Below are 25463 nucleotides of genomic sequence, written 5' to 3'. Positions count from 1 at the left end.
TTCCTTTGCCATTCAGCTGCTAAAGAATCTGCCTGCAATGCAGGAGACCGGTTCAATTCCTGGGTCAGGAAGATCACTTGGAGAAGAAAATGGCAACCCACTCCAGTCTTCTTGCCTGGAGAATCCCATGGACAGAAGAGCGTGGTAGGCTACAGTCTATAGGGTTGCAAGAGTCGGATACCACTTTAGTGACTAAACCACCACCAAGGGGATCATGGATTTTGTACCAAGGTCCAGGGAAAATATTTGCCTTCTTCTAAATCATCAGATTTAAATCATCTTCTTCTAAATCATCAGATTTAAATCAGATCTAAATCATCAGACTACCCAGGCATGGGGTTAAATGCCAAGAAGAAGAGTGGGGTAAGGTGTTAACATTATGGACACTGGGCTTGGAAAATAAGGCAGGTATCACGTGATAACAGCCTTACCCCCTCTTCTTTAGGTAACACACATAAAAATTTAATCCCTTCAAGTTTCATCAAGGCAAAGTATATTTACTGTAGAATTGTGTCCTTAGACGGCTAGAGAAGGGAAGAAGGGAGGGTGGAGAATGGAAGGGTTATCCTCTCATGTTTCACAGATGTTGATTTCAAGTTTCCACCTGGTAACAGCCTAGGGGCCAGGGCATAAAGATACAAGTCAAAACATAGAATCACACAGAGAACTGACAGCATCCAGCAAGGGAATTACAAAAACTCAAAAAAGCTTTCACAGGCTGAATAAATATCTTTCCTTGTATTTGCACTTTCTTTTTTCTATTTACTGAATTTGGAAAGAGCCATAGACTTTATTGCCTTTTCAAAGTTCTGGATTACATAAAAATATAGCCTACGAAAATATAATTTTTCATATACAAGCTAAATTAAATTGTGATCATCTTTTAGTATCTATGTGCTTTATTTAAAAAAAAAAAACACACATAACTGGTAGACAACAAGAAAGGTTTTAAATTATAAGTAAGGAAAGTAATAAATGGTGTGCTTTTCATATAAACTCATGGCTTACTTCCAGGGAACTTTAGAAATATGTTCAAGATATATAGAAAACCTCCATAGCATAGTACTTGAATTTTTGAATGTGCACAAATAGCCCAAGGCAAGTAAGAATCCGAATGAGTACTCATTTATTTTCATAGCCCACACTTAAAATAATTTCATTCCATTTGCCAGACTTACACATCCTGAAAGCAAAAACAAAACAAAACAAAACAAACAAACTGTCATTTGGGAAGTATGATAAATGTGACTCATAAAGAAGACTAGAAAGAGTGGATAAAGGAGTAGGGTTGGGGGTGGGGAAATAAACCCTTTAGTTACAATTTCAGGGAAATGAGTGGACACAATGAAACAAATTCCAAGTCAAGTTGCTCCACTACTATATTACAGAAGCAGTTTAGAATTTTAAGCAGATGCAAAAGGAATAAAGCATTTAAATGGGGAGAAAAAAAGGCCGATAAAGTTTCTGGCTACAATACAAGAGACATATCATTACCATATGATCTAATGTGGGTGTCAGCCGGATTGTGTTCATTGAGGGAAACCTTATTTTTTAACTGTGCTATGGAGTAGAAGCAGGAGGTTTTCAGCCTAGTGACAGTCACAGAGCAGCACCTTCCCCCTCCTCTTTTCCACACCTGCAAACTCTTTTGCTTGGGCTGAATATTTAGTGTAATTACATCTCAGCTTTGAGGGCTCCAGTGGCAAATCCCCGGATTAAAAGGTATGGTTTTCAATAATTGTCCTGAACTCTGCTACAGACTAATAAAACTTTGATCAAGTTAAGAAAAAAGGAGTTATTTGGTAAGAGAAAAAGAGAAAAAAAAATGTGTACTGAACTTTTAGTAATGTTTATGCAGTGTTTTAAACAAGTATTGCTTGAAAACAGAAACGAAGTATTTGGTAAAATGGTTGTAATGCATTGTTTTAGTTCTTTCTCTCTGTTCTTTGCAAAGATGTTTCTTAGAGAAACTATAACCTAACACGGTGACTCTCTTTATTGATATATTTTGTGTTTTTACTATTAAATGTTTAGGAAATGTTTATAGAAAAGTATTCTAGACTGGCATGCTATTCATAGTTGGATTGTATATTTAAGAATTTATTCTCCTCCTGAATTCTTGTATATTTTAAGAACTTTTAAACTTCAGAGAAGTGAACTTTGGTGATTAGTTATAGAAGTCTAGTGTATATTTCTACAACTTAGAAAATAATAGAAACTGTCACCAGAGAGGTGAAAACCAACACTGACTCTATTTATGCTGATTATTAAGGACCTAACTAAGCTAATCTCACAGTTAGCTACATAGTTACTAAAATGTAAAGAAGAGACTCTGCCAGAATTTTTTCTGCAAATGAAATTTTATCATAAGATACATTCACTATAGAATGAAAGTGTGGGTTATTTTCCTTTCTAATTTCAAAACAGGGTAACATGATGACCACTGATTAAGTGGGCTCCCAGTGATATAAATACCTGCGGCTTTTTCTTCGAATTGCTATTTTGACCAGAAAAAGAATCAGATGCCTCCTATAGTACCCCTTATTGATAGATGGATACTGTTTTACTGTTTACTTTTAACTTATTTCTATTATTATTGAGGCTTGTAATTCACCCAGTGCTGGGGGGTTTAATTTGCTCTGCATTTAGAGGTTCACTTATCTCCTGAGGTTTAAATTTTGACTTGGAAATTCACGTCAAAGGCATAAATGACATCATACAAATGCTGATCTGAATGGTATAATTTAATGGGATGTCGTTTACGAAACCTAAAATTATTATTTTTGATAGAACACATTAAATTATGGCAATGAACTTTACTGAAGTAGTGACATTCTTAGCAATTAGTATTTAGGAAATAGGCATACATTTTGAGAATACTTAAAACGGTTGAAATAAAATGTTAATAGTACATCATCTCAGTAACAGTCTCCTTGATGTCTACTTGGGCTACTGCTATAGGTTTGTTTGTTTTCCTGATTTATTAAGAGAGGAAGGAAATGATAAAGAGACTATCACTGTCAGTAGCCTGGATTAATTATTTTAAGATGCTGTGTTTTAAGTATTATGATACTAATCTAAAAGAAGTTATTTCATGGAGGAATTTGTGGAAAATACCTGGCCATATTATTTTTCCCCAGGACATTCAGGGTTAAAATGACCCCCCCCCCCCCGCCCCCCCGCCACACACCCAAGAAAATGATAAGTAATGGAAGCTAAAAACTGTCTGAGTTCAGATTCAACCCAAAAGAATATTGTGTAGAGAATTTGCACCATTTTAACAAGAGTAAACAAATGTAAATGATAATATTCCCCTGAGCTAATGTTTAATATTCTGTTTTTTGGTATTCGTGAACCAGGCTTTCTTTTTTTTTTTTTCTGGAGAAAAGATCAGAAACAGACATCTGCATTAATTTCTCATTGCTATTTATTAAATCTGCAATTAGTTTGCTTCATTTTTCTCAAAACTTGCAAGACATGAAATATGCAAGGCTAGCAAACTTGTGGTAAACCGTAAACATTGCATTTTAATGCGAAACAGACAGAAAACCACTCCCTGAGATCCAGTCCAAGGGAACCCTGCCAAAACAATAGGGTCTCCTTTAAAAGGCAATGCAGTAACTGAGTGGGAATGGGTTTCCAGAGGGAATCTGATCCTGAATTTAAAGGGGCAGTGTGAATAATAATCTTCGTGGTATTATGTTAAAGTCACTAGCCTGTATTGCAAATGTGCTGCCTTTGATGTGCTTCAGTAATAAGCTAAGAATAAAAGTGTAAGAAATTTTAAAACATTTGTTTCCCCTCTAGTGGATCTAGGCAAACATTTCCAGAATATATATTAAAGTTAGCACATATGAAAACTTTATCTTTTCTGTATTGCTATCATTTGGATAGTGACTGGAAATAACATAATTAAAGATGATGAGACTAAAGATCATATCTACAATGTGTTTGGGGAATATTGAGCAGTTTTAATGGAGTTTGAAAATATAACAACTCAAAATAGACTGTTCTATCCATGATCAACTACTTTTCATTATTCAGATTTATTAAGATTTTGTTATTCAGATTCATTTAGTTCACTTCAGCCATCTAAACAACCAACTCAATAACAGAGATGTATATATATCTCGAAGGGCTTGTTAAATGAATGAATAAAAATGGTATAGATGCGCTGAAATCATATTTTTGTCAATTTGTTTACAAAATAATCCTATTGGTAAAATTAGATAACATATGTCATATAAAATAAAATAAAATCAGATAGGATTTTCCATATGTGTTTACTGGTTTATACCGTCCTTAAAAAGGATTCATTTGAGAAACCACCCAAAAGATTTATGTTGAAAACTGAATCATGCGTATATCAAGCTCAGGTTTTCAATTTGATATCTTTCTTATGCTAGAAATTCAATATTTAAACAAAGATAACCATATTTTAAAAAGTCAAATTTGGTTGCTTAGAACAAATTGAATAACTTGTATTATTAATAAATTGACGGTCAACTGAGTCATTTATGGGCAAAATATTGTGCAAGGCCCCGGTACAGAACAAAGGATAATCAGACACGCCCTGAAGGAGTACATCTTCGAGTGGGGGGGCAGGCCAAGCACGCAAAACAAATTACAATATAATGTGATAAGTTCTTTAAAAGAGGTAAGCAACGTGCCTTGGGAGCACAGAAGAAGGAGAACGCAGCATCCTGCCCGGATGCCCGGGAATACACAAGGGAAACCCATTATCTCATTTAGCCTTTACAACACTCTCACAAGGTAGGTATTTTAAATGGTGATTAGCTTTGAGTGTCAGGGTTGAGGTGGGGACTGGGAGTAGAGAGAAAATGGAGAGAAATGGTGTTAAGTCGTGCATGGTCTTATTTGCAACAAAGGGGATGGAGACTTTATTGGCAAGCTGTGAGAAGTCAGCAAAGGATTTGCAGTAGAAAATTAATACAATGAAATTGAATTTTTAGAAGATGACTTGGGCAGCAGAGTGGAAGATGGCCTGGAGTGGAAGAAATATTTGAGGCTGAGACTATTTGAAAGCTCTTGTTCAGGGAGTGATGAGAAGGGTCTGGACTGGGATAAATACAGTGGGATGGAGAAATCAGATTGGCTTCTAGAGATATTTCTGAGCAGGAATTGGAGACTCTCATGTGTACAGACAAAACTTGTTTAACTGTGGCATGGCTTGTGTTGAGTGAGCATTGAAAATTTCAATGTGATTTATCATCTCAACAGTTTTACAGGTTGACTATATAATCTGTGGTCTTAATTCAGACCCCAAATTCAATGAAGTGATTCAAATACTTTTTAAATTTTTCTTCATAAGTAAACAGTGCAAGTTCATCTCTACTGAACCTTATTACCTTCCAAATATATTTCTAATGTTCTGCTCCTAACAGTACATAAAATATTACTTTTTAATGCTTTTTTCTATGTGCACTCCACTTATATAACACATACATTAGGCAAGGCTATTCTTCTAAACCTTCCGCTATTTCCCAGGTTCCTCGGTTGTGAAAATATACGAGAGAAATCATGAAGGCAACTATCATCTTTCTCTTGGTTGCACAAGTTTCCTGGGCTGGACCATTTCAACAGAAAGGCTTATTTGACTTTATGCTGGAAGATGAGGCTTCTGGGATAGGCCCGGAAGAGCACTTTCCTGAAGTTCCTGAAATAGAGCCTATGGGCCCAGTCTGCCCCTTCCGCTGTCAGTGCCATCTGCGAGTTGTCCAGTGTTCTGATCTGGGTGAGTGGGATGCCGGCTCTCTACCTACCTTGTCTGCTTTATTCATGGGAATGGCTTCCCTGGGAGCGCAGCATTTTCAGTTTTAATTTCTGCAATTCCAAATGTGAGAGACAGTGCCACCTAATGAGGAGTTAGGGAAGCAGAGTAGAAGTGAAAGAAGGTAAGTTTGAAGTTAGGAGACTTGATTCTTTTTTTTAAGTCAGAGAAGCATCGCTCTGCAATCTTGGACAAATCACTAAAAAAATTTTTTTCTAAGGTTCATAGCTCCCCTTATGTAAAATAAAATTTTGAACAAATAATATCTTGTGTTCTATGATTCCAAGGTGATAGATTATTTTAAGTCTGTGATTTGCTCCCATGAAATCTTAGATATTAAGAAAACCTGGGTGATCTCTCTACTCTTGGCTTAGCCCAGATAGCAGGGTTTGAACAAAACTGTAAAGTATGCAGTGTTATCAAAAGCAAAACCAGTAAACTTTTAGAACAAAAATTTATCTTTCAAGTACCAAAATACTCTCATAATCCCTGGGTCTTAGTTTTGTCTGTGCCTTTGGAATTTTGTAATCTAGCTGTTTATATTCTTTAGAAAGTTTCAAAGAAAATCTTTATAACTAAGTCGTGGTATAAATATTCGATATGATCACGAAGCCTATATCTTTAGCTTAACACTGCAGATGCATTTTGATTTATTATCTTTCAAGAAAAATTTGGCCTGGGAATTCCAAGAGCCATATACTCAGAAGATAAATCTCCAGAAAGCTTGGAGCCCTAGCAGATGAGCCGAAGGGAAATGAATTTAGCTTACATGGCAGCTGATTCACATTCCTCTCTTCTTTTGGTTCATTTTCTTACTGGAAAGAAAAAAAGAAGGAAAAAACCTCACAGAATGATTCTGCCATGGAGCATTTTCTTATAGAATAAACCCCGTAGCTTTGTAGAGTACTTATTTTAGAAATCCGATAGTTATTCAGAATATGCTTTCTAGGGGTATTTTGCAGGAAAATTTTCCACTAACTCCTAGAGCTGGAATAAACACATACAGGAACCCAGGAAAACATGAAGCATGTTAAATAGTAACAGCTGCTGAAATGCAAACACTTTGAACTAGATTCTTCGATGCTAACATATCGCCATTTAAACCCAAATGAAAAATGTAAAGGGAGATTTTGTAAAAGGCTACAGGATAATGCCATTAGATTAATTAATTACTCTTTCATTCCGCAGATATTTTGAGATCTTATAATGGGTCAGATCTGTTCTGGGCCCTGCGGAAAAAGCAATGAGGAAGACAAATATGGTCCCAGTTCTTGTGGGTCTGTTATTCCACTGGTGATGACTTTCCTTTTTTGAATTATATATTCAAGACAAAGGGGATTAGATTACTACCAAATTCTACAGAAACTTTTATAGCATCTAGAGATTATCTCCATAACTGGTTTAGACAAGATATCTAAAGAAGAGAATAAACATGTGATGGATATACCAGTAGTAAAAATTTTCAAATGTTGCAAAAATGGCTGGGTTCCTAAGAAGTGTGACAAAAGTGGAATCTCACTTGGCCTGAGGACACGTTTAAAAGGATCCATAATTACCCCTCACTACATATATTGTCAACAATAGAGTTGATATTTTTAAGGAGGATGGGTCCAGTCACTTCGCTGAAGTTTTATTTTTTTCCATATAGTTTTACTTTGCTTTCTTGATAAATAACTCATAAATCTTGACTCTGATGAAAGCATTGGGACAGTTTATTAATTGTCTATCATGAAAATTTCCCAAGCCTATTGTTCAAAACTAAATAGAAAAATGTAACCTTAGGAAACATAAAGTCATTGATGTGGCTGTTTCGTGATACAGTTTCTTGGTTGTCCTTGAGATTGTTTTGTTTATTTTGTGTTGTTTTCAAATGAGAAAGTTTTCCAAGTTATCTTTTTCTCTAAGATTTCAGAGAATACAGTATTCCTTTGGGCTTAATGATCTTATTTACAGAAGAAGTAGCTGAGATTGAAATAATGATTCATTTTGGGGAGCCATGTTTGAAGAGGAGCCCTGAGTTCCAGTGAGCAATGAATGGTCTCATACAAGTTACTTTTATTATTTTTTTTAATTTCACAGATGAGTAGTTAAACACATATTCAAAAATTGGTCAGGTATTTCTATAACAGAAAATACATTTTTTAAAAAGAAAAGCAATCCACTTGCCTTTAAAGAAAACACTGCATTCACATTTTCAACGACAACATAGCCTCTGCTCCCTTTATGATCATGGTAAGCTGTTCAGAGTCTTAACATTTTTATCTGCAAAGAAATCACAGTCCTAAAAATCTTACTATCTGTGTGAAGTACCTGGCCCATAGTAGAGGTTCAATAGGTTTTTCCTGTGTGATGATCCTGTGTGATGGAGGAAAAATGAAAGAAGCATAGGAAAAAGCAAAGAAGTGGACAATTTCATTCATAGTAAAAGCATGCATGCTAAGTCACTTCAGTAGTGTTCAACTCTTTGAAACCCTATGAACTGTAGCCTGCCAGGCTCCTCTGTCCATGGGATTCTCCAGGCAAGAATACTGGGGTGGGTTGCCATGCCCTCCTCCAGGGGATCTTCCTGACGCAGGGGTCTTGCATTGTCAGGTGGGTTCTTTACCACTAGCGCCACCTGGGAAACCTAAAATAAAGGCAATGCAGTTTATTTTTAAATTCTCTAGTGAGCTGAACATGAAGCTTGAATTATTATCATTTGTTGTTCTTCAGTTGGTAAGCAAAGAAGAAAGACAGTGCACTTTGGGATAAGAAATGTGAATGCTTATCATATAAACAATTAATGTTTTCTTAAGGATTATTTTTACCAGAGCTTTTAATGAACAGGGAGGAGCTTCAGTGTTGAAGGATAATAGTGCTTTGTCATCTTATTATCCAAACAGTGTTTAATGTAAGCAAACGTTTCTTTTTAAAATGTCTGATTATTTTGCAGTAAGAAGTATTTCTGACAAAGTTAAACAACATATCATTAAACAGTTCTTTCAAAGCTGAGATGTAAAAACTGTGAAATGAAAAATGAATAATCAGCCCATGGGAAGCTTGAAGTGTTCAAGAAGACCCATTGACTATTTTAGTTCCTAGTTCCAACTTATCTGAATAGTATTATCGTATGTTTTTCTAGAGCATGGGGGATTGAAAAAGTAAACATATATTTTAGCCTAAGAAAGTTATGAATTCTCCATTGATATTGACCAAATTATGTGGCTGAGCTTGTATTTAATTTGTAATTTGAACCATAATTTTATGAGACACATATATTCTTTTCATTATCTAGCCTCTTAAGGCATAAAAATATACTCATAATTATAGCATTTATAAAAATATCAATATAAAAATAAATGTAGGGTTAGCAAATTCAGAAACCTATGGATTTCCTTAAAATAAGAAACCCACAATGTAACTCATTCTTGTCAGATCTTTTGAAAAGATACTTTATTTTACGTACCTAGTACCTTAAGGGAAGACGGTTCCCTTACTTATGTACTCTTTGGCCCAGCCATTCATCTTTGGATCAAGTGTCACCAAGAAGCATTATTTGGTACTTTGATCTCGTTTATTAAAGACAGATCAGCCCTAACTGGTAAAATAAGCATAAATATTGCTTTTTGACTATTCTTCCAAATTAAAGCAATGTTTATTAAAATTTTTATTATAAACAACTTTCAAAAGACTTGAAATACCCTTAAAAACACTTGATCATGGGAAGATCTTGGGTTATGAAGTTCAACATATATTTTAGCCTAAGAAAGTTATGAATTCTCCATTGATATTGAAGGATATCAATGATATCCAATGATATCAAAGGATATCAAAGGGTATCTCTGGACTCGAGTTCAGCTTTACCGTTTATGGTGGTTCAGACAGCAGTGAATCTGCCTGCAATATAGGAGACCTGGCTTTGATGCCTGGGTTGGGAAGATCCCCTGGAGAAGGAAATGGCAACGCACTCCAGTATTCTTGCCTGGAGAATCCCATGGACAGAGGAGCCTGGTGAGCTACAGTCCATGGCGGGTCGCAAAGAGTTGGACACAATTGAGTGACTAACATGAAGACTGAGACCTATAACTTTGAAACTTTCAAAGCCTGTCTCCTCACTGGATAAATGGGAATATCTCTTACTTCATTAGGTAAGACTAGAAAATATTTATACAAAATATTTTTCATAGTAAATGTTATGTCCAGTTTACTACTTAAGTAAGCTAATAACACGAGGCTATTTCTCATCAGTTCAGTTCAGTCTCTCAGTCGTGTCCGACTCTTTGCGACCCCATGAACTGCAGCACGCCAGGCCTCCCTGTCCATCACCAACTCCCAGAGTTCACTCAGACTCACATCCATCGAGTCGGTGATGCCATCCAGCCATCCCATCCTCTGTCGTCCTCTTCTCCTCCTGCCTCCAATTCCTCCCAGCATCAGAGTCTTTTCCAATGAGTCAACTCTTCGCATGAGGTGACCAAAGTACTGGAGTTTCAGCTTCAGCATCATTCCTTCCAAAGAACACCCAGGGCTGATCTCCTTTAGAATGGATTGGTTGGACCTCCTTGCAGTCCAAGGGACTCTCAAGAGTCTTCTCCAACACCACAGTTCAAAAGCATCAATTGTTCAGTGCTCAGCTTTCTTCACAGTCCAACTCTCACATCCATACATGACTACTGGAAAAACTATAGCCTTGACTAGATGGACCTTTGTTGGCAAAGTAATGTCTCTGCCTTTGAGTATGCTATCTAGGTTGGTCATAACTTTCCTTCCGAGGAGTAAGCATCTTTTAATTTCATGGCTGTATGGTTTTTATTTTTATATGAAATTAAGAAACACTAAGTATATGGCTTGCCAAGCTGGATACAAAATAGCACCTTTTCTCCCCTCCTTCCCCAAAGAAAGCCATATCACAACCAAATATAAATAGGCAAAAATTAGAAAATTGTATAATTATCAAATTAATATAATTATCAAAATAGTATTCTCCAAAGACTATTCCTTTGAACTAAATTGGTTTGGTTGAGAACCAAACCAATTTAGAGAACAATAAAGTGTTTGGCTATTTTATAATCATAAATGATTCACAACCTATATAGTTAGCCCTCTAAAGAAGAGGCCAGAAGGTGGAACATTTTATTTTTCCAGGCAAAAGCATTATGAATAACTAATGTTCTTAAAATGTACCTCATGATGCAAATAATATTTTACTTGTCTAAAATCTCAGGAAAATGTACAGCCCTTTAAATTGCATAGTTTACTTCTTTTTAAAATCATTTTGCTTCAATTAGGAAAATTTTGTTAGTGGTCACCACTTGGTACTTAGATCCACAACATCTAAGGGGAAACTGTTTTTTTAGAAGCAAACCTTATGTATGAGGTAAATGAACCATTAGAGTTCTTCTGTGAAATCATCTTGGAAGAATAAATTAATCCTCTTTGTCAAGGGTCAGAGAGAATGCTGGAGGCTTAGTTGCTTTCATAATTTATATCTAGCTTCACATCAGCAGGGGTAAGGGATGACCCTCATTCAGAGTTTCAAATGCATCGAAAGAGTATCTCTAAGATGTGGCACACGCAGGAGGCTGTGCACGGAGCGTGCCCATTGGTTGCCTAAAGTAGTTTGGGGTAGGAGTAGAGCAAGAGGAATACTCAGGTATGATCCAGATAACCAAAGCCTCTGACTCAAGGGGTTAAAGAGAAGGAAGAGAGGAGTCAGAGAAGGCCAAAGGAAGCATCTGTCTCCTTGATCTGACTGACAACTAACATATCCCTGGTTTCCTTCTTAGTCCCAGAGGGGAGAAGGAGGCAGCTGTGTGGGATCAAGGCATTTGGTTAGACTGCAGCTGTGATGCATTCTCCTCTGGAAGATCATTCCTGGCTCCAGAGGACAGGATGGGAATAGGTTAGCCAGAATATCAATTTCCTGGATGAAAAAGGAAATGCAGAAGACTCTCTAATCTTAATTTTCTCCTTCAAAAGAGTAGCGAGAAAATTATATATTTCTTTGAAAATAGGCACAAAGGAGAATTAACTCAGTTTGCAATCCAGTCTTAATAAAAGGAAGAAGCCCTGTAGCAAGTATCCTGTAACACTCAAGATTCAGTTAACCCTTGACTTAGTCTGAAGGTGGTTTTCAGGCAATTATTTCATCTTGTCTACTTCCATGTTTTCACTGTAATCTTTATTTGCCTTGATGACTACAATAATCAATTAATTACATTTAAATAGATGATAATTATTCATTACCTTTAATCACCTATTTAAATATCTACTTTCTGGGACTTCCCTGGTGGTCCAGTGGTTAAGACTGTGCTTCCAAAGCAGGGGCAAGAGTTCAGTCCCTGGTCTGGGAACTAAGATCCCACATGCTACATACACAGCATGACACAAAAAATAAAAAAATAAAACCAACCAAACAAAATGTAATTAGATGGTTATATAAAAATAAATATCTACTTTCCCTACCGGAAGTAAAGCATGGTGATAATTTATCTTTTGGCCCTCCACTCCAAAAAGTTATACTTGGTAGGTTCTCAAACATCAGTAAATGCTTGATATGAATAAATTAGCATATACATGCCTTAGTGCTTGAATGAGTGCTTAATTTTATTTTCTTGACTCTATCAAGCTGGAAACAGGATAGAACATGACTGCCTAGAAATTAGGAGTCATGAAACTGTAGTGTTTCCTTTCTTATTCTTTTTGAGGATGACTGTTGAACCAGGAGTGGGCTTCCCTGGTGGCTCAGGGGTAAAGAATCTGCCCGCAATGTGGGAGACCTGGGTTCAATCCCCGGGTCAGGAAGATCCCCCGGGAAAGGGACTGGCAACCCACTCCAGTATTCTTGCCTGGAGAATTCCCTGGACAGAGGAGCCTGGAAAGCTACAGTGCAAGGAGTTGCAAGGAGTAGAACATGACTGAACGACTGACACACACATAGAACCAGGAGTAGGTTTCCAGGTGGCTCGGGGGTAGAGCCTGCCTGCCAATGTAGGAGATGCGAGTTTGATCCCTGGGTCAGGAATATCCCCTGGAGAAGGAAATGGCAACCTGTTCCAGTATTCTTGCCTAGAAAGATCTCATGGACAGACAAGCCTGGCAGGATACAGTCCACAGGGTCCCAAACAGTCGGACACAGCTGAGCATACACACACACACACACACACACACACACACACACTCAGAATCAGGAAGCTCAAACTTTCCTTAAGTTATTTGGAAAGAGAATTAAATTAAAGGGAAGTTTTAGTATTTCTGAATCCAACTGCCATCAGTGTTAAATTACCATTTTTAAGAGAAGAAGGAAACATGCATGCCTTTAGCAGAAATGTTTTTTGATGGATCTGGGACTCCATTATATTATACTGGTCATGTGTCAAAACTAAGTGTATCACCATTGTCTTGATTATTACACTGGAGACAGAAATATTTAAAAAGTGTTGGAAGTCAACGAGAATAAATCTTGCAGTTTGGACCCCTGCCACAGGTCAGAGAACAACAAAAAAGGCATGGTATTTTAGGACATCCTGGCCTTTGTCCAACATGATGTTTACCAGATTGCTGAAATTTACTAGCACAACAATACCATTCATCACCGAGACAACTAGAAAAAAAAATACACTTCTTAAAAATACAATTCTTATTTGCATTTATTTCAGAAATGATTTCCTGGTAATGTCTTAAATAGAGTTTTATTTATTTTAATTAATAACCCAATTTTAAAGAAGATAAAGTTTCCTTTACTGAATTTGGAAGAGCAACTAAATAATTCAGTTTAGCCTTGAAAACAATTGCATTTTAACAGAAGATTTAGAATTCTATTAAAGAATGCTTATTGAAAAATAATTGGATTTAGGAAACCACTTTGTTCCTGTTACTATTCTGAATAAATATTACCTCAAAACTTAGTTACTTAAAAATAATTTTATTTGCTCATAATTTAAGCTACAGAAAATTTGAGCAGGTCTTAGAAGGCTGCTCTCCCTTGCGGTCTCTTAGGCATTTGCAGTCAGGTGGCCATGGTTTCCCAGATGGCGCTAGTGGTAAAGAACCCACCTGCCAGTGTAGGAGATATAAGAGGTGTGGTTCCATCCCTGGGGCGGGAAGATCCCCTGGAGGAGGGCATGGCAACCCACTCCAGTATTGTTGCCTGGAGAACCCCATGGACAGAGGAGCCTGGGGGGCTATGGTCCATAGGGTCACAGAGTCAGATGTGACTTAGCACACATGCATGTTGGCTGAGGCCGTAATCGTGGTGAGGCTGACCCAGTCTGGGTCAGCTCAAGACAGCTCACTCTAGTGACTGACAGCTGGTGCTGCTGTTGCCTGGGAGCTCAGCTCTTCTGTCATCTGGAGTGTCTTCAGGTTGCCTCACCAGCTCAGTGGTCTCATCGTAGACAGACTCAACTTACATGACCCCACACTGTCCCCAGAGCAAGCATGCCAGAAGAATTGGGTAGAAACAGCCTTTTCTGACCTAGTTCCAAAAGTCACGCCATGTCACCTTCGCCACAGCCCCTTGGTTCTGAGAGACATCATAAGGCCATGCCAAATTTGAAGGGAGAAGAATTTGACTCCATCTTTCAATGGGGTTGGACAAGTGTGTATTGAATAAGAATATGTAGGATCCCGAGTTTCCAACTAAGACCTGGAGCAGCCAAATAATTACTTTTTAAAAAGAAGGTCTATTTTAAATGGAGGCAGGAGCTATCCTCACAAAGGTGTGTGTGCCCATATATATGTGTATCTGGTAATTTATATCAAAACTAACCAAATTTCCCTATAGGTTTCTGATTTTGACACAGACTAATAAGAACATCATCATAGAGTCTACCTGATCAGCATTTAGGAATCAAAGACTAGCTGATATTTAATGGTCCTTCCCTTTGTGACATTCTAAGAATACGTATCTAGGATTATTTCCCCTTCCTATTCTTCCTGTAATTTCTGAGTGAGCTCACTTAGCACTCTGATGCCTGTCTAGCCCTTTTCACTATGTTACTGAGTCTGATGTCAGAACAGTTCTTGTTAGGGATACGAATAGGGATGACAGGAAAAAAACAATATCCTGTTGGAAACCAAGAAATAGTTTTTTCATCTGCATTTTGTCACCCCAGTTACGTGAGCTCGTTCATGTCAACTAACTTTTTCTAAAAATCATCCGAAAAAACGAAATTTTCATAGTGCCTTACCTATTTCATTTGGTTGCTGTGAGATTAATGAGGTAACATATTTTCATTTTTTATAAATTGTAAAGCTATGTAAATATAAAGTTTTAATAATAGAACACAAATCTGTTAAGTCTCTCAAATGAATATGAATTTTCTAGCAATTCAGAGATTGTAGGGTTATGATTTTAATCATTAAGATGACTCTCTAACAACTAAGCTGCAAAAGCCACAAACCTGATTTTTTTCTGTGGCAAATCATCAGGGGAACAATGTATATAATTCACCCCAAGTAGTTCTTGTTATTATAATATTCTAGAATGACAACATAATCAAAATGATCAGCCATCCAGATATATCATTTTTTTGTCCACATCTGAAATGAACCTGCACTTTGGCACTGAACAACTGTTAAGGCAACTTTGACACTGAACACTAGAATTCACATTCAACAACGTATAAAAGTAAGCAAAAGTGGGAATTAAGACTTGGACAAAGAAGCGCATGAAGTAATAATAAAATGTAGGCAGTAACTTTTTTCCAAATGAAAGGAAACGTGTCTTTTCTTCATTAAAGAACACTAATTATCAAAGATTTGGCAGAAGTCTGACACTCTTTAATTGCATGAAATTAGCAAACTGACATTTCTGAAAATGGCAATGATCATGAGTATATAGTACAGTTAAATATCCTCCTACAAGGTAGCTGTTCTGTGGCTTGCTGTTTGTCACTGAAAACACTTCATTTCTGTTATTCTTCTGTGAACTATTTCTGTAGTTAGTTCTTAGAATATATTTATGCATGTGCAGAATCACCTGCATTTTGATATTCAAATTTATAACCATAGCTGACCACTGAATTGGAAACTATAGACTTTTTCCCACTATCATCAGATCAGTGATAATGTGAAAAATTCTTTGGAAAGAAATTAGAAGTTGGTGATTTCAGATACATTTTCTGTAATTTCCAAGGACATATGAAGATAGAAATATGGTAACCTTGATAATCTACCTTCATATGCTTATATATAATAAAAATCAAAAAGATATCTTTCCAACCTAGTTATTAAATACTCTGTTGTAATTTTCCTTTTAATTGAAAACTGTAGATTGAATTCTTTTTTCCATGAGAATTTGGGCAATTTCTATCTTGTGCCTGCTATATCCTCAGGCAGGGCCTGCCTAATAAATTAATGATGTCTAAAAATATTCAATAAGCCTTTATTGAATGAATGAAAGAATGATCTTCAGCACTTCAAGTTTCAGATATAAACTTTCAGAAGAGGTTAAAAAGCATTTCTGATGTTATACAATCTTAAAATATTAATATGAAAATGATCGTATGAATTTGAGTTAATAAAGTATCATCTTATATTAATATGGGACAAAGCCCATGGAACAAAGCAAGGCAAAAGGCCTCATAGTTTAATATTATCTCCATTAACATTCAGCATGATAATTTATTTTAAATGCCATACCTTTTGAATAAAAGCAATTTATCCTTATACATCTAGTGGAATGACTATGAAAATATTTCTTTAATGCCATAGAACATTTAGTTTTTCAATGTATTTACATTTATAAACTAAAACCTCAGTTATTTAGACCCAAATTTAAGTCTGAAGGTAATGCTTTGTATAATACACTTTAGAGAAGTTAGAATCACAAATTTTATTCATTTTATTCTGATTAATAGTCATAAAATTGATACTGTTTTGTGATTTAAAACTGAAAGAACCATTCTCCCAAGAGTTTGAATAAATTTTCAAGTTGTTGACACAACAGCATGGTTACATATTCACATAATTTAAACTTTATGTGTAGATCTGTGATAGTGCTAAGTTTATCAAAAGAATATTTGATGATGTGGTTAAAGTTGTCTACTGAAAGCATGTTTATATAGAAAGGTATAGATTTACAAATCACTCCCACTTAACACTTATCAAAGAAATGACTCTAAAATAAGAACAATGAGGTGAAACACACTGTGTACTGAGACATTTGAACCATACCTGGCAAAATCTTAATTTTTATTTTATGCAAAAGAATCATTACATGGGTAAATAGTTCGCTCTGTTTATGATTTTTTTTAATAAACCCTTTGACTTTGTTAGAAAAGGTAAAGCAGATATTTTAAACAACAGTTGGTATAATTCCTCAGTTCGGTTCAGCTCAGTCGCTCAGTCATGTCCAACTCTTCGCGACCCCATGAATCGCAGCACGCCAGGCCTCCCTGTCCCTCACCAACTCCCAGAGTTCACTCAGACTCAGGTCCATTGAGTCGGTGATGCCATCCAGCCATCTCATCCTCTGTCGTCCCCTCCTCCTCCTGCCCACAATCCCTCCCAGCATCAGAGTCTTTTCCAATGAGTCAACTCTTCACATGAGGTGGCCAAAATACTGGAGTTTCAGCTTTAGCATCATTCCTTCCAACACCCAGGACTGATCTCCTTTAGAATATAATTCCTAGAAGAAGACAAATATGATAGTGGAAAACTATCACTGAAATACTAATGTCTTTGTAAACACATTCTTTGTGACTCTGTGGTCATGTGTCCCTTTTTAATGACTGCATGTTGCTTTTTCTCTCCTTCTAGGTCTGGAAAAAGTGCCAAAAGACCTTCCTCCTGATACTGCGCTGCTGGACCTGCAAAACAACAAAATAACTGAGATCAAAGATGGAGACTTTAAGAACCTGAAGAACCTTCATGTAAGAATTGCTATTTTCTTGAGCTATAACAAGATCTGACTCAAAGTATTTTTGAAAACAAAATGTAGGTAAGGTCAAGAGTGCTCTATGGTAATACATAAGCACATAAGTGTTTATTAAATTCTCTTTTTAGGGAGTGATGGAGTAAAGCAGGATATTAACCCCTAAAAATCAGAGCCAATTTTCTCACATATACCCCTATATAGGCTTCCCAGGTGGCTCAGATGGTAAAGAATCTGCCTGCCAATGCAGGAGACTTGGGTTTGATCCCTGGGCCAGGAAGATCCCCTGGAGAAGGAAATGACAACCCACTCCAGTATTCTTGCCTGGGAAATCCCATGGACAGAGGAGCCTGGCGAGCTACATTTCATCGGGTCACAAAAGAGTCAAACATGACTGAGCTACTAACCACCAGCAACAACTCCTATATAGCTTTAGTATCCGCTGTCTAAAAGACACATTATATCTTAATCTTCTCACATTTCATCGATAACAATCTTTCTCTTTCCAATATCTTTCCAGAACGTATTTCAACAGTGGAACAAAATGGACTGATCTTAGTTTATTTCATTGTTCTGTTTTCTTTAGGAGGCTCAAGAGACATGGGTTTGATCCCTAGGTTGGGAAAATCCTCTGGAGGAGGGCATGGCAACCCACTCCAGTATTCTTGCCTGGAGAATCCCATGGACGAAGAAGCCTGGTGGGCTGACTCTGTCCATGGGGTCAGGAAGAGTGGAACACAACTGAACGATTGAGCATGCACATGCTGAATCCTTATCTGTATCTGTGTGTATATTCTGATTTTTCACTTCCCTCTAATCTATTATAAGGTAACACAGTCTACCAGTCAGGATTCCAACAGAAAAGGGATATTATAATCAAGACAGTATCTACTTATCAACCTTCAGACCGCCAAGATAAGAAAAGCAATAAACATTTACCCAGTAGGAGAAAATTTGCTGCTGCTAAGTCGCTTCAGTCATGTCCAACTCTGTGCGACCCCATAGACTGCAGCCCACCAGGCTCCCCTGTCCCTGGGATTCTCCAGGCAAGAACACTGGAGTGGGTTGCCATTTCCTTCTCCAATGCATGAAAGTGAAAAGGGAAAGTGAAGTCACTCAGTTGTGTCCAACTCCTAGCGACCCTATGGACTGCAGCCTACCAGGCTCCTCCATCCATGGGATTTTCCATGCAAGAGTACTGGAGTGGGTTGCCATTGCCTTCTCTGAGAAAATTTACCAGATTTTAAAAAGGAAGCAAAGAATTTTTCCTTGACATTTTAAGATTGCTCATGAAACAGTTAATAAAAATAATAGCACATAACAAAATGACATCATCAAATTACTGAAGTAATGTAAGCACATTATGATATAAGTAGTGAATATTATGGGCACTAATGATGAGAAAAAAAGAGACATGTTCCTACATCAAGTTACCCAGATAGTCTTTTGAGATAATAAGAGACAAAAGGGTCATAGAGGATTAGCAGAATTTTGAAAGGAGAAGAGAGTTTTCTGTGCAAGAGGAAGGAAAGGCAGAAGAAAATGAGCGAGAAACAAGAATAGAAGATGGCTAAAGTGAAAGATGCAGGCTCCAAAATAGTGGAAGCTAAGGCCTGAGCTGGAGATGAACCCTGGACCAGTGGGATCCTTCTCCACTGCCAGGACAGAGGACATGGGACCCTACTCACCTTCCTCCATTTTTCATGTTATGATTTCACTGGGAGTGAGCTGATGGAGATGCCAACAAAGTTTGTTAGTGATTATTTAAACTAACTATTGAATAAGTTAAAAGAGGCAATAATAAAAAAAATGAATATATTAGCTTCAATAAACAAAACTATAAAATGCTTCATTTTATTTGCATAAATTACCCTCAAGCTACTTTGTAAGAAAGGAAAAGTCTCTTGATTTCAACTTCCTGTTTGTTTAAATATTATCTCAAAAGTTTGTTTAAACTCCTCATACCTTAAACAAGAGATACCTAGCTTCTGTGACTTTCTCACTAAATCTGATGTTTGTAATAATGTGTCCTTTCTTTGCCCGATCCCCTCCTAAGTATGTTTTTAGGCAACTTATCATCTTGGCAATCCCTTTCTTTCTAATTTAAAGTATATACTGGAAGAAGAGAGAGAGTTTATTAGAGCTTCTAAACATTTAGAGGATATTAAACAGCTATTTTTCTCTTACTCTTTCATTCATGATCATTTCTATCCTTGTTATTATGCAAATAAACATCGTAATTTTAGCAAAGAAAGCCACCCTTGAATGAGAAGGGAGAGAAATAAAAATTTACCAAGGATTAAAATGGAAAGGATTTAAGAGAAAAACGTTGCTTTTTTCCCTCAGTCAGTTCAGTTGCTCAGTCGTGTCCGATTTTGAATTTTTTCAGTTTACATTGCGCCTCCCTATGAGCGGTACGTACTGCTTCAGAGTAGTTGTATTCTTATAAGTAGCATAAAAATAAATAATTATTCTATAAAATAATGGAAAGTTAAACATTATAATCCAACATTCTATGTATTTCCTTTGAATTAAAGTTTAGTTGCATTCTTGCTCAGTTGTGTCTGACTCTTTGCAATCCCATGGGCTAAAGCCCACCAGGCTCCTCTGTCCATGGGATTCTCCAGGCAAGAATAATAGAATGGGTTGCCATTTCCTCCTTCAGGAAATCTTCCCAACCCAGTGATTGAACCCATGTCTCCTGTGTCTTCTGTGCTGGCAGGTGGATTCTTTACCACTGGGTCACCTGGGAAATAAATCTAGTAAAAAACTTTTGTTTTAATTTAAAATGAACAAACATCATCAAGGATTGAATAATAGCAAACATTTGTTATTTTTTTGGATTTAATATGTGTTTTTTTTTTAATTGATTGAAAGAGTCTTTAAACTCTATAGTGCTTTAATTTGCAAAAAGCAAAGCACTTGTTTAGTCATTACTATGGGGCTTCTCTGGTGGCTAAGCTGGTAAAGAATCCACCCGCAATGCAGGAGTCCTGAGTTCAATCCCTGGGTTGGGAAGATCCCCTGGAGAAGGGGATCCCGTGGCTACCCACTCCAGTATTCTGGCCTGGAGAACTCTATGGACCGTATAGTCCATGGGGTCCGCAAAGAGTCAGAGACAATTGAGCGACTTTCACACACATACTAAGCACTGTTTCTAACATCTTATATTCGTTTATTCATTGACTTATTTAATTCTTACAGTTATTCTAATGAAGTAGACACTCTAGATAACACCTTAATACAGATGAGGGCACACAGACACAGTGAGGTTATGCTACTTGCTCATTGTCACACAGCAAATGATAGCCAGAGCTTGAGATCTAAGCTCAGGAGCAGTCTGGCTCAAGTCTGTGCGTTTATAACTGCCTGTAAATACGATAATAACAATAAAATTCCTTAAAACAACCCCTGGTACAGTATGAGCCCTACATTAGTGGCTTTGGGGAAAGTTGAACATACTATTAAGTTGGGTTTCAACATTTTTTCTTTCAATTTTATTGAACTATAATTAATATACAGCACTATATATCTTCACCGGGGATACCCTGGTGACTCAGCCAGTAAAGAATCTGCCTGCAATGGAGGAGACCTTGGTTCGATCCCTGGGTTGGGAGGATCCCCTGGAGAAGGAAATAGCAACCCATTTCACTATTCTTGCCTGAGAAATCTGTGGACAGAAGAACCTGGTGGGCTGCAGTCCACAGGGTCGCCGAGAGTCAACTGAGCGACTAACACTTTCACTTTCATACAACTTCAAGGAGTACAGCAGAATAACTTGGCATCCATATATTGTGAAGTGATTACCATAGTGTGTTTAATTAATGTCTATCATCTCATACAGGTATTAAAAAAAGAAGAACAAATGTTTTCTTTGTGATGAGAACTTTCAGGATTTAGTCTCATAGCCATGTTCAGGCATGCCATACAGCAGTGTTCACTGTAGTCGTCATTTTTTTTTTTTTTGGACATTACATTCCCAGTACTTACTGGTCTTAAAACTGGAAGTATGGACCTTTTGACTACTTTCTTTGACGAAGGTGGTGAAAATGCTTTTACTCCTCCTTCCACCCTATTTCTATTGCCAGTCACTTTTTCATCATCTCTCCCCTACTACCAGGCTATATCACTTTTTCTTTAGTTACAAAGAAGTAGGTAGTTCTGATTTTTTGAGCCTGTGCTTCAGTTTTAGGTTAAATGGCACTCAGGGCATTTTATGATGCTCAAGCTACAGTGTCCCTCCTAATTCAGCTTCTCTCAGCCCGTTATCTAAATAATGATAGTCCATTTCTGCTTGTCTTTCTTCTTTTCATCAGCTGATCTCCTGAACAATATATGTGGTTTACCTTTGACTCTTTCTCTGGTTTATCTGGGCCTTGTCATTAGTCAATGTAATTAGTCCACTTCTTTCCATATCAACATTTGCCATAAAATTTTATAAACTATGCTTTCTTAAATACCTATCCCTGTGTATAGAACTAACGTTAGCCATTCTCAGCAGTACTATATATACATGAGTAACTTTTTTCACACGTGTATCTGTTTTATATAAAACTCTAATTTATACAGGTCTTGGAAAAGAATCTACCTACAATGCAAGAAACCTGGGTTCAATTCCTGGGTCGGGAAGCTTCCCTGGAATGGCAGCCCACTCCAGTCTTGCCTGAAGAATCCCATGGACAGAAGAGCCCGGAGGGCTATAGTCCATGGGGTCACAAAGAGTCAGACACAACTGAGCAACTAACACTTCACTTTATGTCATGATGATCAAAATTTGTAGTTTATTTATTTTTCAGTGGAGATTCTTTTTGCTGGACTAGACCTTTTCTACAAACAATGCTATTTGAAAGTTGCTTTGCAAGAAAGCAGTCTATATACATGATTGATACTTTTAGTCCTCACAACAAGCCCCTGTAGGTATTATTATTATTTCTGCTTTACTGAAGAAAAAACTGGGGACAAATATCACACCACCTCCAAAATATAGTAGCAGTTATTACTATAGCATACTCACCAGTAGAGACATTGTCTAGTTATTATCTAGTAAAAGAAGTAATATTTTATTACCCAAAGTGGCAGGTAATACATCAGCAGGTTGACTCTTCATAATAGGTTTCATAATAGGTTGAATATTTTATTCAACATAAAATAACACAGATTTTTCAGACCAGGTTTAATGCATTTAATAATTAAATGCATTATATCAGCCTTTCAGAATTTCCTTCCATGGATGGCAATTAAGGACGTCCTGCGTTTACAATTAAGCATCCACCATTTTGACTGTTTTTAAATGATGCAAGTCCTCTCTTCTCTCCTCTAGCTCTGGCTTTTACTGATTTTTCTGGACATTTTGCTTATTAATATCAATTTCCTAAGACTTTAACCTTCATGGTTTTTTTTTAACTTTCTATAATAGTTACTGAAATTACCTAGGATTTTATTTTAATCAAACAATTCACCAGTGAGGATTAGTTAAAAAGGTTATTAACTTATTATTTGTAATAAGGTTTAATTAATCAAATAATGTGAACTCTATGAGAATGTCCATGGGTTATTAAACTAGCTATTAGCTTCTAAAAACAGTCTTATATTTTTGAGATGGAAAGTTCCCACTGTTCTATTCCTCTTGTTCCTTTCTTGCCCTTTTGCATTTTCACATGTGCCTAAAAACAAACCACAATTGAAAATAGAAGTTTCTTAGATCTTGATAAAATTAACCTAAATTCCTTATGATACGCCAACAAGTTGATATAATGCAGTGTGGTTCTGTATACACACAGATCATTGGAAGATAATTGAGGTAGTCCAAAAGTAGGTGTAGCAGGATCTATAGTATAACAATAATGGATTACCAATAATTTCTTATATTAGGAGAACTTAGAAACACACATTTTAAAATTACAAAAAATTAACATATTTGACTACATAAAAGCATTATGTGCAAAATGAGCAGAAACAGAAGAAAAATATAATGTATCCATAAATCATTTATTAAAATACATTAAACATTAAGAAAAATGAGAAGTTTTGTGACCAAGCAATCCTTTTCCTCCAAAAAATAAAGCTAATGGTAACAAAATAAAAGGAAATTTCTTTAACCTCTCAAGAGACAAGAAAGTGCAAAGTAAAGCAATAAGCTACAACATAATGTGTTGATTTGCAAACTTTTGAAAAATGATTATATCAAATTCTGCGAGGCTGCGAGAATGTTACTCTCTGGCAGTGTTGGTGGTGGTATAAATTAGTGCCACCGTTTCGTAGTGGATTCCATGACAACAGCCAATGAAGACGGACTTAGAGGTTGAAAAGCTGACTGGAGAATGGATGTCGTTGGCACTAGATTCTTTCCAGGTCACTCTAGTAATTTCAATATTTTGGAGCATTTATTGTTTAAAAATTAAATAGCTATATCTCTCTATGTATAATCCGCTTTTTATCAAATTTCTCTCCCCTTTTCTCCTGAAGTTCAGGTTCTCATGTGCTTTTCAAGTAATCAGATCAGTTTAACTTCTTTCCAATTTCTTCTAATTTTGCAGATTTCTCTGCTAGTCCCATAAATGGAATGAAATTACACACTTGCTTGACATACATATTTTATGTGTGGAAGGTTCTGGAATTAAGATGTTGCTTCTGTTCACTATCTACAGACACTGATTCTCATCAACAACAAAATTAGCAAAATCAGCCCTGGGGCATTTGCTCCTTTGGTGAAATTGGAACGACTTTATCTTTCCAAGAATCAACTGAAGGAATTGCCAGAGAAAATGCCCAAAACTCTTCAGGAGCTTCGTGTCCATGAGAACGAGATCACCAAAGTGCGAAAGTCTGTGTTCAATGGATTGAACCAGATGATCGTCGTAGGTACAGATATTCTTATAGCTCTAAAACCAGGATTCAAGGTTCACCTTAAGAGATTACAAGTAAGCTTTAGCTACAGGAAGATAAATTAGCTAGAATTTACAGCTCTTAAAGCATGTAGAAATAACAGTAGCTGGGCCAGGAGAAATGGGTATTGAATCTGTGCCTTACAAAATTTTAATTCTTGGACTTGAGGATCTGAAAATGTAGGAAGAAGTCTCTAGGGCTGATGCTACACTACCTACTGCACCCAAGATGCAGGATAGAATTAAGCTGTGCTTAATTAGAGATATTTGGAGAATACCTTTACATTGTGGGAATTAATTCTAGTCTGAACATCTATAAATCATTTGCTTTAAATAATGTGTTGTAATGTTTTTCTCTGTATGTGGTAAAATATGTCATATTATAATTGGCTTACCAAATGCTAGATTCATATTATTTAACAGTATTTTAATATATCTTAGTAATTGCCCCATAACAAGTGTGATTTATAAACACTCACTTTTGTTGATTTGTTGACAAACAGGTTTATGGACCTTAAATAATTTTGTTGTTATTGTTTTTCATATTATTACTTTTTCCTAAATCACTTTTGTTGTTATTGTTTTTGGTTGCTTTAATAAGGAAAACTTTTACCACATTTTGCCATCCCTATGAGACACAAGCTTTTTAATTTCTCTTCTGTATTTTCACTCAAGTTGTTATTGATCCAAATTTTTTCTTGTTGAGCAGACACTACTCTGGCTTGCAATTTCCTCAGGTTGTCCTCTAAAAGTTTTGCACTTATTGCATTTGTAGAACTTGGCACCAACCCGCTGAAGAGCTCAGGCATTGAAAATGGAGCCTTTCAGGGAATGAAGAAGCTCTCCTACATCCGCATTGCTGACACAAATATAACTACCATCCCTCAAGGTGATGAAAATTCTTTTTTTTTAATATATATTTTGTTCATTT

At 36.6% G+C, this 25463-nt stretch overlaps 1 protein-coding gene across 2 annotated transcripts in view; it reads left to right on the top strand.

Annotated features, from left to right (window-relative positions):
• Nucleotides 1–1327: 1327 nt before the first annotated feature.
• DCN (decorin) overlaps nucleotides 1328–25463 on the top strand; it is a 39529-nt gene continuing 15393 nt past the window's right edge. The window contains exons 1-5 of one of the 2 annotated variants that reach the window (XM_010832071.1): nucleotides 1328–1722; nucleotides 5509–5755; nucleotides 17534–17646; nucleotides 24296–24509; nucleotides 25308–25421. In XM_010832071.1, coding sequence (XP_010830373.1) covers nucleotides 5542–5755; nucleotides 17534–17646; nucleotides 24296–24509; nucleotides 25308–25421 — 655 coding nt within the window. In that variant the 5' untranslated portion in view covers nucleotides 1328–1722; nucleotides 5509–5541. Of the gene's footprint in view, nucleotides 1723–4580; nucleotides 4774–5508; nucleotides 5756–17533; nucleotides 17647–24295; nucleotides 24510–25307; nucleotides 25422–25463 lie in introns of those variants that run through there. The other variant, XM_010832072.1, reaches the window with a different exon arrangement.

This window comes from Bison bison, unplaced genomic scaffold (genome assembly GCF_000754665.1).
Source record: "Bison bison bison isolate TAMUID 2011002044 unplaced genomic scaffold, Bison_UMD1.0 scf7180017864535, whole genome shotgun sequence".
Lineage (NCBI taxonomy): Eukaryota > Metazoa > Chordata > Mammalia > Artiodactyla > Bovidae > Bison > Bison bison.
This window is presented reverse-complemented; position numbering and strand designations above follow the sequence as displayed.